Source organism: Lissotriton helveticus, chromosome 9 (assembly GCF_964261635.1).
Source record: "Lissotriton helveticus chromosome 9, aLisHel1.1, whole genome shotgun sequence".
NCBI classification, from domain to species: Eukaryota; Metazoa; Chordata; class Amphibia; order Caudata; family Salamandridae; genus Lissotriton; species Lissotriton helveticus.
This window is the reverse complement of record NC_136070.1, coordinates 940,206,127-940,224,274: the sequence shown is the minus strand read 5'-3', so window position 1 is coordinate 940,224,274 and position 18,148 is coordinate 940,206,127. Positions and strand designations below refer to the sequence as shown.

The 18,148-nt window shown below is 45.7% G+C and overlaps 1 protein-coding gene across 1 annotated transcript in view; it reads left to right on the top strand.

The window, feature by feature from the left end:
* The first annotated feature begins 3,794 nt into the window (after window positions 1–3,794).
* LOC144782045 (inositol-tetrakisphosphate 1-kinase-like) overlaps window positions 3,795–18,148 on the top strand; it is a 227,703-nt gene continuing 213,349 nt past the window's right edge. Inside the window, exon 1 of the mRNA XM_078661176.1 lies at window positions 3,795–4,494. Coding sequence (XP_078517302.1) covers window positions 4,400–4,494 — 95 coding nt within the window. The 5' untranslated portion in view covers window positions 3,795–4,399. The remainder of the gene's footprint in view (window positions 4,495–18,148) is intronic.

Here is an 18,148-nt window from a genome sequence, read left to right as displayed (position 1 = left end):
ATATATAATTTTTTAATAACAGACCATACCCGCCTCAGAATAAAGTGAATATTGGGTATAGGTGTGTTTCTTAATATCAACCCTCGCATGTGGCTTCACCTTTTCTCTGGACACTACTGCGCTATTCCAGAGCTGACCTCAGGCTTGAGGCAGGCATACAGCACAAGAGATGACCAATGTGGGGCGGAAAATCAGTATAAACCGTATCACCTCAATACATAGCGTTTATGAGGCTTATCTTCATGACTGTGTATAACGCAGTTACAAGTGTCTTAGTCCACTGTTGATGAATAATGTCTACAGTGATTGTACATCCCCAGCCCCTGTCACTCCAAAACCAGATAGTCCATACACTAACCAGCAGAGGCACACTGAATGGTTATACAAAAAAATACCCACTTTCCAAAAGTGGTATTTTCAAACACATAACATAAAAATCATCTTTACTAAAAGATGTATTTTTAACACCTGAGTTCAGGCATACTAAGCGTTACTTCCCTATCTTGTCCCGAGGGAAAGTTAGGCTTGTAAATTGTTACAAAGCAACTCCAATGTTAGCCTACGGGACAGATAGCCTGCCAATAGTGAAAAACGAAATTGGTAGTATTTCACAATCAGGACATGTCACACACACCAGGACATGCCTTACCTTTCACATATACTGAATCCTGCCTATGGGGGTACTTTGGGCATACCTGAGGGGTGCCTTACATGTAAGAAAAGGGAAGGTCAGGGCCTGGCAAGTGAGGGCATATGCCAGGTCAACATGGCAGTAAAAACTGCCCGCAGACACTGCAGTCGCAGATCTGAGACACCTTTGAAAGGCTGCTTGTGTGGGTGGGACAATCAGTGCTGCAGGGTCACTAGCAGCATTTGATTTACAGACCCTGGGCACACTCAGTGCACTGTACTAGGTATTTAGTAGTAAATCAAATAAGCCAAACATGGAAACACCAATCTATAAACACAATTTACAGTAAGAGCACTTGAACTTTAACACTGAACAACAGTGAGAAAGTGCTTAGAGGCACTAAACCAGCAAAATGATGTCCAACATACCATTGAAAGCAGGAGGCCAGAAAGCAAAAAGACAGGGAAAACACCCCAAAAGATGCCAGATCTAACATAAGTCCTTCTACTTAGATGCTTTTGGGATATATACCACTGCTCAGCTGAAAATATCAGTAGTAGTGGAAAATTGTGTATTTTAATTCTGTATGTAATAGAAGATTTATACAAGGGAGCATGCAGAGGGCAGGTGTATCATAACTACAATTTATCTCATTGGACGTTGGTATCAATACCTCAATCTGTTTCTGTAGTGAATTTATATCAGACCCTGGTCTGCAGTCCTACAGACTGCAGATGCACGAAAGAGACAGGTTACAAGGGAGCCTGCTAGTGGGCATTATCAGACTGGTGCTTAAATGGCCCGTGTATCGACTGAGTGCTTAATCTGTAAAAAATTAAGTGCCAGGACCCTCATCAGGAGGCCACTGCAGCCTACACCACCCATTGCCCCTGTCAGCGCTGCCAATGACAGTACCAAACCAGCTACTAACGTCACATGTCTACAGGAGTGACAATTCAGACTATTCCAGGCCCCCAAAGCTTTGATATTAGTATGGGTGGTAAGTAATAGTCATTTTCAACGTATGTTGAATTAGTAAACAACTGTTGTTATACTCTCTCTAAATCAGACAAACAGCCCACCATGTGGCCCACTGTCATAAGTGAGGTGCTGCTTATTAAATGCCGGTGCCTAGCACCGGAAACCACCGGCTCAAATTAAGCACTCCTGGTGTGCATAAGTATTGTTTTGTATTTGTGCGGTCGGGTGTTAGGGGTCTCTAGGTAACACACGCTCTATAAGTACCAATGTATGGATTATAGCCACGATCCCAGAGCACGTTTCTGACAGAACGTCAACCTTCCACCTCCTCCTGCTGCATGTGAAGTTGCTGTACATATGTTTTCTTTATCTTGGTTAAGTCCAAGAAAGCCCCCTGGTTTGACAGAGTGTTGACGACTTTGCACTGCTTGAAAAAGAAGTGACATGCTACAAGCTATGGGTCGCTCTTGCAGTTTTTTTTAAATATTTCAAGGCCACACCTTCAGCATTTTTTTATGAACAGTATTTCTTTTTCACCAAATTCTGTTTCCACATTTTCTTTATAATGTGCCACCAGCTGCTCTTGTTCCCAAAGTTTTTTTCAGGGGGAGAACCCCCGATTATAGCTGCCGAGTGCCACTCATCTTGACTTAGTCTAACTCGTGTTATTATTTTCCATACATCACCGTTGGGTGTGATATTGTCACGCGCTCCGCATGGCTGCGCAGGGTAAACAATTTTAATTCGTGAAACCGGGTGCGCCGTGTCATGTGTCGCTGCTGTGGCAAATAAAACGGCGCTCATTGCTGTTCTTGTATCGAGGGAAACATCCTGGGCATAGGTGGTGGCAGCTAATCGATGTGCCTGTTTGCGTGCAGAGAGATGTGCCCACGTAAATGCAGTGTGTGTGATGCTTCAAGGGCGCAGCACATTAAAACCCTGGGCCTCATTTATGAAAAGTGACGCATCGCTGCGTGAAAATAGCGGTGCGTCACTTTTCATTGCGCCCTCCTTGCGACACCAATGATGCGTCATATTTACAGTATGACGCATCATGTCGCAAGGAGTTACAGATACGTCAGTATTTCTGACGTATCTGTAGACGCAAAAGTGATGCATTGCTGGAGTGTGTCACAAAAGTGACACAACTCCAGCAATGTGTCCTTTCACAATGGGCAAGCCCCATCTGAAAGGGCCTGCGTCAGTCTTACGCCTGCTGTGTGGCAGGCGTAAGATTTTGACGCATTTGAGTACTAGAAGTGGCGCAGTGAAATCTCATGGATTTCACTGTGTCACTTCCATGACCCTTTCTTGCGTCAATACGCCCCCCTTGCATACATTATACCTGGCGCAGGAATAATGTGGCGCAGGGGTTTACAAAATGATGCATCTACCTAGGTGCGTCACTTTGTAAATATGGTGCAACAAGGCACATTTTTTACGCCACTGATGCGTCACAAAAAGTGACGCACCTGCGGCGTTAAAGTGACGCATGGCTTAATAAATAAGGCCCCATATTTTTTGTCAATGCTTGTTTTTTTGTGCCTGCTCGTCTTGGCCTGGTCCCTTTCCTCTCAGCCCAGCCCCATTGCCTTCGTAAGTGTGCTATAAGGATTATACAGTAAGACTGGGCGATTTTAGGCAAAACCCCTGAAATAAACTGATGCGCCTGTCTGACGTGTGGGAGTTCTTTGCACACAGAAGAGGTGCACAATCAAGGATGTATGTAGTGTTTGAGTGTCTGCCATTTATTGCAGTATTATACCTCTACTTGTACTTTGTACGCTTTTGTAACCTGCACACGTCACTTTTTCCTCCTGTAATGTACCTTTTGCTACCTCTTGTATTTTGTTTGCTCACAATTGTCACTTTGGCCTCATGTCACGTAACGTTTGCGTTTGTAATTTGTTCACTAGTAATCTTCTCCTCATGTATCAGTTCTGTTCCTATTGTGAAGCGCTCTGACACCTTAGGGTAACGCATAAATAAATAAAAAAATAATAATAAAATATATATATATATATATATATATAGATATGTATATCTATCTATCTATCTATCTATCTATCTATCTATCTATCTATATATATATATATATATATATATATATATATATATATATATATATATTATATGTATATAGATATATATATATATGTTTTAATTTTTTTTTATGGCTATCAGCTGAGCAGGGCTGGTGCCCTGTGCGCCGCCCCTTCCTTGTGCCGTAGAGGAGAGAGCTCTGAGAGCAGAGCTCACAGGGCGAGCCCCAGTGCCGGTGCCGGAGACCCCGGGGAGGCGGAAACCCCGGGCGGGTGACGCAGGACCTATGCTGGGGCGAGGGAGATAAACCGGGAGAGGGGGGACGAGACTCCAGGAGGGAGGGGCGAGAACCCACGAAGGAGAGGAGTGAGGTTAAAGAAACCCGGAGGAGGGAAAGAGCGAACAGACGCCAGAGGGACCGAGGAGAGACAGGAGGCGTGGGGGACAGGGATTAGCTCTCTGTCAGAAACCCAGGGTGGAGAGACCGGGGCATGGGACAGAACATGTGTTAGCACAGAGACAAGAGTGAGTGTGGAGAGGGTACCCCCCCCCCCCCCCCCCTCCACCACACACACACAATCACGAACGCCTTGAGTTCTTGCGGCTCTGGTAGTTTTAGTGCCGGGGTCTGTCTGTCCCCTTAGACTCTCTGCCTCGGGGGTTCCGCCTCTCACAGGGTGTCTTTGCGTGTACAGGGGTCCGGCGTCTCGGACACTCGGCTTTGGGACCCCCGGACCACCCACGATGCCAACCTACAGGCGGAGGCGGCGGATCGGATACTGCCTGAACGAGAAGAAGAAACGCAAGCTGAACTTCCATCTGTTCGAGGAGCTCTGCAGGTACCTGTACCCACTGAGTGTCTCTTCCTACACTGTCACTGCGCGCGCCGCCGAGGCAGCTGACGCTGTCCATCGTCGCTCTGCCACCACCGGCTGTCACTCACAGGCTGACATGTTATAATCACTGTACACAATGATCCCGCGGAGACTGTGACTGTACTGACTGCCACAGCACACCCACTGACACCAGAGACTGCCTGTAAACACTGCACTTGAACTGACTGTCATGTCACAGGCTGCACTCTACAGGCTGTCATTTTATAGTCTGCACAAAATACTCCTGTAGAGCCTGTCACTTTACTGACTCTCACTGCACACACTGTGACATTAGGCTGCCTGTAAACACTGCACCTGAACTGACTGTCGTGTCACAGGCTGCACTCTACAGGCTGTCATTTTATAGTCTGCACAAAATACTCCTGTAGAGCCTGCCACTATACTGACTCTCACGGCACACACTGTGACATTAGGCTGCCTGTAAACACTGCACCTGAACTGACTGTCATGTCACAGGCTGCACTCTACAGGCTGTCATTTTATAGTCTGCACAAAATACTCCTGTAGAGCCTGTCACTTTACTGACTCTCACTGCACACACTGTGACATTAGGCTGCCTGTAAACACTGCACCTGAACTGACTGTCGTGTCACAGGCTGCACTATACAGGCTGTCATTTTATAGTCTGCACAAAATACTCCTGTAGAGCCTGTCACTTTACTGACTCTCACTGCACACACTGTGACATTAGGCTGCCTGTAAACACTGCACCTGAACTGACTGTCATGTCACAGGCTGCACTATACAGGCTGTCATTTTATAGTCTGCACAAAATACTCCTGTAGAGCCTGTCACTTTACTGACTCTCACTGCACACACTGTGACATTAGGCTGCCTGTAAACACTGCACCTGAACTGACTGTCGTGTCACAGGCTGCACTATACAGGCTGTCATTTTATAGTCTGCACAAAATACTCCCGTAGAGCCTGTCACTTTACTGACTCTCACTGCACACACTGTGACATTAGGCTGCCTGTAAACACTGCACCTGAACTGACTGTCGTGTCACAGGCTGCACTCTACAGGCTGTCATTTTATAGTCTGCACAAAATACTCCTGTAGAGCCTGCCACTATACTGACTCTCACGGCACACACTGTGACATTAGGCTGCCTGTAAACACTGCACCTGAACTGACTGTCCTGTCACAGGCTTCACTATACAGGCTGTCATTTTATAGTCTGCACAAAATACTCCTGTAGAGCCTGCCACTATACTGACTCTCACGGCACACACTGTGACATTAGGCTGCCTGTAAACACTGCACCTGAACTGACTGTCGTGTCACAGGCTGCACTGTACAGGCTGTCATTTTATAGTCTGCACAAAATACTCCTGTAGAGCCCGTCACTTTACTGACTCTCACAGCACACCCACTGACACCAGAGACTGCCTGTAAACACTGTACCCACACTGACTGTCATGTCACAGGCTGCACTATACAGGCTGTCATTTTATAGTCTGCACAAAATACTCCTGTAGAGCCTGTCACTTTACTGACTCTCACAGCACACACTGTGACATTAGAGGCTGCCTGTAAACACTGCACCTGTACTGACTGTCGTGTCACAGGCTGCACTCTACAGGCTGTCATTTATAGTCCCCTCACAGAATGTCACTAAACACAGTGTCACGCTGTCACTCTATGGACCGCCCCGGCACAGACTTGGGCGATAGAGACCGCCTGTAGTCAGTGTACTTGTCCTGACTGTCATGTCGCAGGCTCACTACACCGGATGCCATCATTTTAATAGAATGTGACTGCACCGGACGTCACTCTACCGACCTCCACTACAGACACTCGCACCGTAGAGACTTCCTACTTCCAATAAACGCTTTGACTGGCATGTTACAGGCTGTCACTTCATAGACTGTCACTCCACGCACTGTTACTGTAAAGGCTGCAATAATCACCTTGTCTGCACTGTCTGTCACAGGCCCGGTTCTAGCGGGTGGGCCGGGTGGGCCCGGCCCACCCAAAGATGAGCCTGGCCCACCCAAACAGGAGCCTTGGCCCTCGCAGTGAGGGCTTGAAGGCAGGTGTGCAAACCACAGGTCGTGTGTGTCAGCCCGGGGAGACAGCTTCCCGGGCGCATACACACACACAGACAGTTTAAGATTATCGCAGCCGCACCAAAGTACTTAACAGGTCTTTAAAAGACCATTTACATGTTAAGGAGGCTTTGTTTAGTTTTTTACCCCTTCATCTCTGCAAGGCGAAAGGGGACAAATCCTTTCTTTGACAACGGTAACCTTTGGTAACCTTTGCCTACTGTCCTGCTGCGTTGATATTTCTTTTTTTCTATGCAGCGCAGGGGAAAAGCGGTCTGTTTATTCCTAGTCACCCCCTGACTCCTGCAGCTGCTTATCACATAAGGCTGTGACATAAAGAAGTACTAATGGAGTAGGTAAGAGAATGTGTACAGGCCCAGCAGGACACATACTTCGTATATGCAGTGCTTCATTTAAACAGTTTTTATGATTTCATCATAGCCGATGCTGGTCAACAATAAAACAATGCAAAATGCCCAGATAAAGTTGGTAATTAAGGATCCTGCTTTAGAGCAATCGTTTGTTAGTATTTTTTAAATGCAGACGCACTGTATTTTATGTGGATAGCTCAGTGGGTTACTGCCTTTGTCACAGAGATCCTTGTGTTACTTCAGAAGTTACAATCCTAACAAAAGGCAGTGAACAATGAACTGCCACCAAAGAGCTGCAAACAAACATGAATGGTATAATTAGAACTTCGCTTTTTTTGTTTTGTGATATAGTTAGAAATTCCCTAGTCTTTTCATTATTCTAATGTTGCTAAAATGAGTATGTTTGGGCAGATATACATTTTTATCAGTAAAGCTGACCCCCATGGAATACTCTTTAAATCCTAAGGTTGTGTTTCATCAGACCAAACCCTCTTAAAATATACTACCCACCAGAATGGATGACCTATGATTCCTACACCTTGTAATACTCATTGGCTTATGTGACATTCCCTGTAGACTGATTTACATACTTGCATGATTCGTTGTCTCTGTAAGTGTGTGCGTGGTGTAAAGTACTGACACACACTACATTGATATGAGCAGCGTTATACAACAAATTAAATGCATATGAGAGAGGGGATACGTAAACATGAGGGGCGCTGGTGGAGGGTGGCAGCGAGGGAATCCGAGGAAGAGGTCATGGGGTGGAGGGAGGAGCTAGGGAGAGATGAGGGGCACTGGTAGAGGGTGGTAGTGAGGGAGTCTGAGGAGGAGGTCATGAGGGGATGGGCTACAGAGAGTGAGGGGCGCTGGTGGAGGGTGGCAGTGAGGGAATCCGAAGAGGAGGTCATGGGGTGGAGGGGGAGCCAGGGAGAGATGAGGGGCACCGGTGGATGGTGGTATTGAGGGAGTCTGATGAGGAGGTCATGAGGGGGAGGGGCTACAGAGAGACGAGGGGCACTGGGGGAGGGTGGCAGTGAAGGAAACCGAGGAGGAGGTCATAAAGGGGAGGGGCTATGGGGAGATGAGGGGCACTTGTGGCATGTGGCAGTGAGGGAATCCGAGGAAGAGGTCAATAGGGGGGGGCATGGATGGATGAGGTACACTGTTGGAAGGTGGTAGTAAAGGTATTTATGGAGAAAGAGGTTTTTGGGGCAGCGCGAAAAAAGACTTTTGCATCAGCGCTGAAGCCGGCCCTGTCATGGCCTTTCTGTTTTTGTTTATTTAATTAGCAGTCGGGCCATAAGGGCTACTGTGGAACATACTTTAAAGTGCGTGCTAATTATATTTATTGCTCTATTCAATGTTTTAAGTATGAAGGTGATTTTACTAATGTTTTTACCGGGAGATGGTGCCTGACATGGGGCGGGGCCTAAGGTCATCTGTGAGATAAGGTGCACTGGAGAGGAATAGTGGCTAATCAAGCTTGTAAGGGAGTGTGTTGAAGAGTCCGTGGTCAGGTGGAGGTAGTAATGAAGAGGGATTCGCCCTGAAGGTTCGCACAGAGGGAGCCCGAGAAGTGTCACTCACCTGATACTCCCACCTCAGTAACCTCCTCTTCCCATCAAAGGAACATTACATAGAAAAAACACTTTTTGTGAGTGATAACATTAACCCCTTCCATACTGATGACGAGCTCAGCTCGTCATCAGCGTTACCTGCCGTGTGCTGATGACGAGCTGAGGTCGTCATGTAACGCGGTAATTTTTAAAATGCCGCATACCGCGGGAAAAGCCGCTGCACGCTTGCGGTTAAAAAGAGATTTGGAAAAGAGTGAGTTTTACTGGGCCTTGTAAGACTAAGAAGAGGTAAAGGAGGGCCCTGAAGCAGGTCTGCCGAGACATATATGCGACAAATCGAGCCCGCAGTGGCCCACCCAAATGCGTCCTTGGCCCACCCAATTAAATATTCCTGGAGCCGGGCCTGGTCTGTCATGTCACAGCATGTCAACCACACAGGCTGTCTTTTCACAGAAACACACTCCCCCGGGATATACCCCGGATAGGGAACTAGAGGCTCTGGGGTCTCAAGGGTGAGCAGGCCTCCCAACACAACCAAGGCCGGACTGGGAACCAAAACCGGCCCTGGCAAAGTGCTCGACTGGCCCCCCCACCCCCGGGGGTCTGGGTAGGTGGTGCGACCGCGCTCTTTGCCAGGGCCGGTTTTCAGCCGATTTAGTTACAGAGCTGTTTTTGCAGCAACGTTGCAAAAACGGCCCTGTAACAAAAACGGCCCCCTGGAGTCGGCAGGCACTTGTAATTAAGCAAGGGTTTGTGATATAATGTGGCATCCTAAAAGTTTATTCTCTAGACATTTATGAAGCATGACACCTGGTGGTGTGGGAGGCCAATCGGTTACATTTTTTAGTATGCCCAACACTTGTACTGAGTAGCGTTGGGAGGGACACATTACATATCTCTATAAATTGCAAAATTCTCGGAGAGCTTATTTTGTGTACATATGTCAATTCATAGCCCTTCACTGAACACCAGCCGCGGCCGGTAGTGGGAGTACCGGCCGGGCGGTGACGTGGGGAGCGGGAGGGGCAGGGTGGGGGATAGTAATGTATGGATTGCGGACTTTAAAAGGTAAGTAAACATAAAAAAAAATGAATTTTGTTGCACACACTGCATCGCATTTGGTGATGCAGTGTGTGCAACGAAATTCGTTTTATTTATTGGGCAAAGTAAGCTCTGACCCAGGGCCCCATCTTTTCAGTTGGCCCCTGATAGAGCCAGCTCTGTTCTGCAGAGAGTCTTGCCCTGGTGACCTTCAATAATTCTTAACCCGTTAAGTGCTGCGCATGTTCAGCAGACGTCGCGTGCACTACCTTGGTATTGCTGCGCACGTCCGCTGAATGTCGCGGCCCCGCCAGCGCAATCGAACGTTCCGCACCAGCGTGGAACGTTCAGCGCAGCGGAGGGGTTAAACTGATTGTTGCAAATAGTGTTTTCCTTTAATTTATTTTTCATCTAGGTAATATGAGAGAGTCTCGTACAGACATTTTGCAGACGAAAGTTGTGTTTATGTTTCATGCAACATCCATAAGAAAAGTTTATTTTAGATGCAAACAGGATCTCACAAGTGAGAAATGAGAGGGTGTCACAGAGATTATTTGCAGTAATTTTAGTGTTCTGCTGCTGTGTTACAATATTGGAAACACATATCACTATCCCCGTATATTAGATATAAACACATTTTTAATTTTGAACAGTGTGCCTGTGCACCGTCATTGACTTGGCCAAAGAGGGCAAGAAAGAGCTGAAGTTGGATCATAAATTCAAAGCAGATCCGAACAGGGCCCCCCAAAAATACGTTTGGCCCAGGGCCCCCAAAATCCTTAAACTGCCCCTGCCAGTAAGGACACTGACTGCATTGGCTGTAACGTCACAGACTGCCATCACGCAGACTCGCACTGTCAAGACTGTCTATAACCACCACTGGCTGGCTTGTCACAGGCTGCCACTTCACAGGCTGTCTATCACAGGCTGCCACTGCACAGACGGACCCTGTTGCAACAGGCTACGAACAGTTACGTCACCCAGCACATTTGATGTACATAACGTGACCAAACATTTGGACGGCTGTTTCTATAAACTGTGACCTGAAAATTGATCACTGTTAGCGCCAAGGCTCTCCGTGTGCCAGCTGTCACTGTGCCGGGCGGACTGCCTCTTTAAACACCATTCCTGCACTCAGCGCATGCTGGTTCTGTACACTGCACGCGCAGTCACGATACCGCACCCACAGCTCGTCTGCACACATGGAACAGCTAGGAGCTACAGTGATTGGCTCCACGCGCTGTAGTTCACGCGTGCTGCCCCAAACTGCCTCCCCTCCCAATGCAGGGTCAGTACAGTCTGTGCTTAATTTGTGTAAAAAAATAAATAATTGCTGGACCCAAATTTTTGTCCAGAAGCCCTCCCCGACCCCACGCAGGGTCAGTACAGACTGTGCTTAATTTGTAAAAAAACAGAAAAAAAACATAGGGGCATATTATCAAGGGATTTATCTCCGCTTTTTTGGCTTTAAAAGCCAAGAAAGCGGAGATAAAATTATCTCCCTATCAGCAACAGGGTGCTAACACGCAAATTTGCATGTTAGCACCCTTTTTCTTTACGCTTCCCCTTGCATCTCTAATGAGATGCAAAGGGGGCGTTCCAGAGAAAAATAATAAGAGAAATGTTGTTAAGCGACATTTCTCCTATTATCAAGGATTTCGCTAACCCGGTTAGTAATAAAAAAAGCAGCGCTAACCGCGGTTAGCGCTGCTTTTTTTACACCTGGTATTTTCCTGACTTAGCCATGATATCCTATGGAAGGTGGATATCATGGCTAAGTTTGTGAGCCCCTATCATCAAGCTAACGCCAAACTCCGAGAGATTATCGTTGGTTTTCCAGCGATAATCTCTCATTTGGCAGTTAGCACGAGGATTTTTATCACTTCTGAGATAAACCTTGCTTATAGCAAGTTATCTCTGCGATAATTTTTTAGTAAATACATCCCCAGGCATTGAGTGATCTCCTAGCAAAGCTTTTTTAAGTACAGACAGTGTTGTATCGACTGTACCAAAAACAAAATCCTGTTCTGAGTGAGCTGCTGATGTCACATGTATATGCGAACCAAAAGCTCAGTTCCTCACAAATCCTTTATTTATGTAGCAGCTGAGGTTCAGACCCAGTTCACATTTTTAACTCTAAATTTAAAGATTCATTTGTGTATTTAACCGGTCAGTGATTAAATAAATACATCCTTCTTATCTCTTCCCTTACTACCTTACGGTTAGGCCTATTGAATAATGTGACGTGGACACGTGCGAGTTTTTGTGATCGCAAGGCTCAGGACACTTTGAGGATGCGCGGCCATTTGTCAATATAAAGGTGGGAGAAAAAACACAAACCAAAAACCTCAAAGTCAAAGTCAAAGTCAAAAGTTTATTTGTTCTGGTACTCAACAGAGGACCACAAAATATATTATACAAATTACATATAAAAAGAGATTCAATTTTGTCAATACAAAGATAAAAACGTTTTTAGAAATGTATACAAGTTAAAACAAAGTTAAAACCTCATTTATGGGGTTTTGGCGTAGGGCAACGCAGTAAGTAACCTTGCTGGGCTGCCCTACATCAAAGTGAAGGGGCAGGAATGCACCGTATTTATCTAATACTGCGCATTCCTGTCCTTTCCCCATGCACTGCCACCGTTTTGGCAGACTAGCACCAACAAAGGCACCCTTGCACCATGGTGCAAGGGTGCCTGTGTTATCAGCAGGATTGTTTTTGTGCAGGGAGGGGCAACTTCCTGCACAAAAACAATCATGGGAGGCTTTTTTCTCTTTCTATGTGTGCTGGAGAATGCAGGACATATGGAAAGAGGAAAAGACGATGAAAAAGAAAGTTATTTTTCCTCCTTGCACCTCCCGTGGGGAGGCGTAAAGTTTTATCGCACCCCCAGATTTACATGGTTTGTTAAATCTGGAGATGTGTCAAATCCATGGGTGTTGCGTGGGAACAGCCATGGAACGTCTTCCTAATGCAGAGTAAGCCAACGCAGTGATTTGCACTGCCTTGCCTTACTTCATCTCTATGAGGCCATTCTAAGTCACGTAAAGTGGCTTTGCGTGACTTCATAAATATAATTTTGTAGTTTTCGGCGCCAGATCGTCACAAAAAGTGACGCTCTGGCGGCACAAGGAGCTCATAAATATGCCCCCAAGTCCCATTAGGGGGCATGGGGAGGCAATCTAGAAGCACTACTGAACGAGCGTAGCGTGGCGGCTAGCCTGAGTTTGAGGAACTTCGGGGTATTGTGTATGAAAACAAAGCAAGGCATTTGATTGTATTGGGCACCTGCTGTGGCGTGGTAATGTGGGGGTTGTTTGTCGATTTTCCGTTCAAACAGGAAGGCAAACAGCATTGAACGCCAGCTCAGTTTGTGATGAATAATTTACTACTGGTCAATATTTTTAGGTCTCGCCGAGAGATATCTCTAGCTGTCTTACCAGGACTCATATTTTCCTAATTTAAAAAAAAATATTAAAAATACATAAATACATTCAGGGGCTTGCGGATAGCATTCTTCATGTATAGGTCTGTTCGATTACTTTGAAAAAGAGATAGCACCGGGCTCAGTGCTGATTAACAATAGAGTAGTGCACAAACTCTAGACATACAACCACATGATACACCATATAGCAAACAACCTAGAAAAATATTTTTGAGTTTATTGATCTTTTTGTATTTTTTGTGGATAAAAAATATATAAATAGATTCAATTTATACATGATTTGCTACAAAGCATAAATAATTATACATTACAATATATTTTGCACTGATTACAACCGCATGTTGATATGTTATCCATTATAATGTCACCTAGAAGAAGTTTGTATTCATGTACAGATTGAACCACAAACTTATATGGGATGGACGGTTGAAAAACATCTTACATTTATCACATTCTATGGTGTCTGAACACAATTTACACTAAAATTGAAGTCATATATACAAAACACTGGTAGTGATCTGAGGAATACCACCAAAGCTTTTCGGAAAATGCCTTCTTCAGGATTTTCTTTACCAGTGAATACTAAAAATAAAAGAATATATAAATAACAATTGTCATCTAGAGTTTTGACGCACTGATTCAATTTACTTTTGATATATAAACATTAAGTACATGACTGATGGTTCTGGAGCGCGGTCTGAGAGAGATGAAATTTGAACAGACCTGTGAATTTACAAAAGTGAGGTGAATAACAATACACTCTCTCTTACAAAAAGTGATTTGTGCTACACATTCTGTCACACAACTTTTTAGTGAAATCGTGAAATGGAAAAGGATATGAAAAAGGGTTAAAAAACGTTCTGAAATTACGCAAGTATTACCTACCCACTGATCTTAGGACTTTTTCTAACTTCATTTATTCTACATGATCGTTTTTTCCAATATTATCTAATTTGCTAAATCTTTCTCTATCTTTAGTTTTTCAAAATAACATTTATTCCTGCTTTACAAGGTTACAGTATAGATATAGGTTACCTCTGCTGGGTTCTCCAATGATATTATCAGTAACCGCCCTTCATCATTTGTTAGATTATGGACTAAAACTGGCAGCTCTGTTCAGCACTAAACGAAAGCATAACGAGGCATGTTTTTTATTTATTATGCTTACGCTACTTATTTGTGTTACCTATATTACAATGCTGTCTAGTATCTTACTAGATATAACTTTCTATATTTCCACATGAGTCGGTTATTTTCGGAGTCTGAGAAGTCGGAAAAAGTTGTGACCTTTTTGCCATAGTTATACAGTTTATTCATTAATTGGCCCTATCGGCCTCCTTCTGGTTGATTATAATATTGTTCTGCCAAATAGGGATATGTAGTTTCTTTACTGAAAAACCAAACATCTTTATTTAGTTTTTTCTATTTTACCTTTAGTAAGGTATTCTGTATATGAGTGAAGATCTTTTTCTATATCTTCGAACTTTTTCTTAGTGTCTTCCACTATGCCTGAACTTTTAATCTTATGTTCCAGGTCCTGAATTTCTGCTGCCAATTGTTCTAGGACCTCTTTAGCTGTTTCGACAATTAGCATCATGTAATCACGTGGCCATCGGTTGGATATCATGGCCCATCGTTCTAGAAATTCTTTAATTTGAATAAAAAGCCCAGGGATATTTCTAACACGCAACCCTTGAGGTATGACTCCCGCTTTCAAGTATTTGAGCATGTAATGCTCGTGTAGCTCTATACGTTTCATTTTCTTTTTTAATGCCAGTAATGTTATAACATCTTCATTTTTATCTAAGACAGTAGATGTTTGATTACTAAAGGTTGCTGAACTACCCACCATATTGGCGAATTGTTCATCCGTAAAGCCAAAGGTGAGAAAATTAGACATGACTAGAGGGAATTTCTCCAAGAGATATATTTATAAACAATAGACTTTCACCATTCCAATTTACAACTATATAACACCTTATTACAGTCACCAAGTGTTCACATACACACTCTCATACACAATGACAACACAACACTCTAGTTATTCAAATTCAAGATCTCAGACCTACCAGAAATCGATACAATGAACTCAGAAACTGGACTATACACTATACCTGTGAAACCCCTCACAGACAGGCTGCGAGATACTGACTATGGGAAACGCACGGGGCCCCTGAAAAAGGATAAAACCCTGACAAGGAAATCAACTACTTTGAAAAAGAGATAGCACCGGGCTCAGTGCTGATTAACAATAGAGTAGTGCCCAAGCTCTAGACATACAACCACATGATACACCATATAGCAAACAACTTAGAAAATTATTTTTGATTTTATTGATCTTTTTGTATTTTTTGTGGATAGAAAAAATATATATATAAATAGATTCAATTTATACATGATTTGCTACAAAGCATAACTAATTATACATTACAACATATATTGCACTGATTACAACCGCATGTTGATATGATATCCATTATAATGTCACCTAGAAGAAGTTTGTATTTATGTACAGATTGAACCACAAACTTATATAGGATGGACGGTTGAACAACATCTTACATTTATCACATTCTATGTTGTCTGAACACAATTTACACTAAAATTGAAGTCACATATACAAAACACTGGTAGTGATCTGAGGAATCTGCTGCTGCTGCGCGACAGTGCGCAGCAGCAGCAGAGCAGAGCAGTAGAGCAGAGCAGAGGCATCAGCAGCAGCGGCGTGCTGAGAATCGCGAGCTGGTCCCCAGACCCGGTGGGAGCCTTGCCCCGCCTGCCAGTCGTCTCACAGCCTCATCACAAACTACGAGGCTGAAAAGCTGTGAAGCTGTGTAGCCGAGTCGAGCACACAGCAAAAGCTTGGCAGTAGCTCCAGGGGGGTCCTCGCCAAGTACGGGCCCGCCTGCAAGCACGCAAAAGTGAGGAACGGTGAGGAGTGGTTTGCCTGAGGAATGAGGAGAGCTCGGGTAGTTCGGAGGGTGGAGTTGAGAACTGGTGACTGGTGTCTGGCGTTTGGCCACTGCTGGTCACTGCTGTAACAGCAAGTAACAGCACATAGCAATAGCTGTTTGTTACCATCTGGACGCCTGATTCAGCATTTCATTGCTGGAGCGCGCTGCAGAGCGAGCTATTCACAAACGCATCGCGTTTTTTAAATATCCCGTTTTTCTATTTGTTTTGGCCTCATTTGCATTTTGCCTTGTTCTTAATAGGGTAGTGCTCCCCTCACCTGCACAATAATAGTTGTTCACCGCGCTTTGCGGGTCCCGGTCCATACCAGCTTTGGCCGCCATCTTAGGTGAGTCTTTCTCCACGCTAGGTCATTCGGGGCTAGCAGACCAGCTGCTGGCCTGCATATAAGGGGGCATTGCAGGCGGGCCACTCTGTTTGTTACCATCTGGACGCCTGATTCAGCATTTCATTGCTGGAGCGCGCTGCAGAGCGAGCTATTCACAAAGCATCGCGTTTTTTAAATATCCCGTTTTTCTATTTGTTTTGGCCTCATTTGCATTTTGCCTTGTTCTTAATAGGGTAGTGCTCCCCTCACCTGCACAATAATAGTTGTTCACCGCGCTTTGCGGGTCCCGGTCCATACCAGCTTTGGCCGCCATCTTAGGTGAGTCTTTCTCCACGCTAGGTCTTTCGGGGCTAGCAGACCAGCTGCTGGCCTGCATATAAGGGGGCATTGCAGGCGGGCCACTCTGTTTGTTACCATCTGGACGCCTGATTCAGCATTTCATTGCTGGAGCGTGCTGCAGAGCGAGCTATTCACAAACGCATCGCGTTTTTTAAATATCCGGTTTTTCTACTTGTTTTGGCCTCATTTTCATTTTGCCTTGTTCTTAATAGGGTAGTGCTCCCCTCACCTGCACAATAATAGTTGTTCACCGTGCTTTGCGGGTCCCAGTCCATACCAGCTTTGGCCGCCATCTTAGGTGAGTCTTTCTCCACGCTAGGTCATTCGGGGCTAGCAGACCAGCTGCTGGCCTGCATATAAGCAGCCATTCCACGCGCACCGTAGTGACGCCGGAGTCACGCCTGAGTCCAGCCCGTCTGCGCCCGTCAGCGTTCCGGAGGCGGCGGAGCGGCGCTGAACTCTTGCTTGGCGAGCAGTATGATTCGCTATTCGTCAGTGATCCTACGCTCCCTGCAACCCAATTCTTGCACGTGCCGATCGGTGTTTCCTGGCCGATATATGGGTAAGCACCGCTGCCCTGTTTGCGGCTGGTCCCCTACCTTTGGACCCTCCCCCGTCCTACGGTCAGTCGAGGGGCTGGTGGACCATCTGTGCCTTTTGTTGAACACTCGCTCATTAGGTAGACATGCCCTCGACATTTACGATCTTTTGGTCCAGGGAGAAACCCTTATGCCTCCTTCTGACCGAAACCTGGCTGGGGGAGTCGTCCAACCCGGACATCTTGGCGGCTATCCCTCTGGATTACAACATCTTCCGGCAGGATCGAGCCAAGGGAAGAGGTGGTGGAGTGGCGGTGGTGGTCAAGAAAAGCGTTCCGTGTTCCATCCTCCCCACGGAGACGATAGCAGGTTCAGAGTCCCTTGCTTTTGCCATCAGGCTGTCCCCTCACCAAGCCTTGAAGGGCCTGCTGGTTTATAGGCCTCCTGGGTCGGCGGGCTCTTTCTTTGAGGACCTCCAGGAGATCCTTCCTAGACTGGCCTTGTCGGCCCAGCATTGCCTGCTGGCGGGTGATTTTAATTTTCATCTCGACACTGTGGGAGATACGAATTCCAATAAACTGCTTGATATCACCACTCCCTTGGGTCTCGCTCCTTCGTTGTCGGGTCCGACTCATGAGCAAGGGCATACATTAGATCAGGTTTTCTCCTCTGTTCCCCTGGTGGATATAGAACTCCTCCCTGTACTTTGGTCAGATCATAGACTGGCCAGATTTTCTATCCAAGGGAGTGTTCTGCCATCTGGCAGTGCTCCGATCCATTCTGGAGCCGCTTCGAGGGGGTTACACAGAGTCACGCCTGACATGCTTGAGCAGGTATTTGCCGACCATCCCTGTCCTATCGTGGGTGACCTGGACCGGGACACGGAGACTCTGCAAGCTTGGCTGTTAGAGAGGCTGGATGACCTG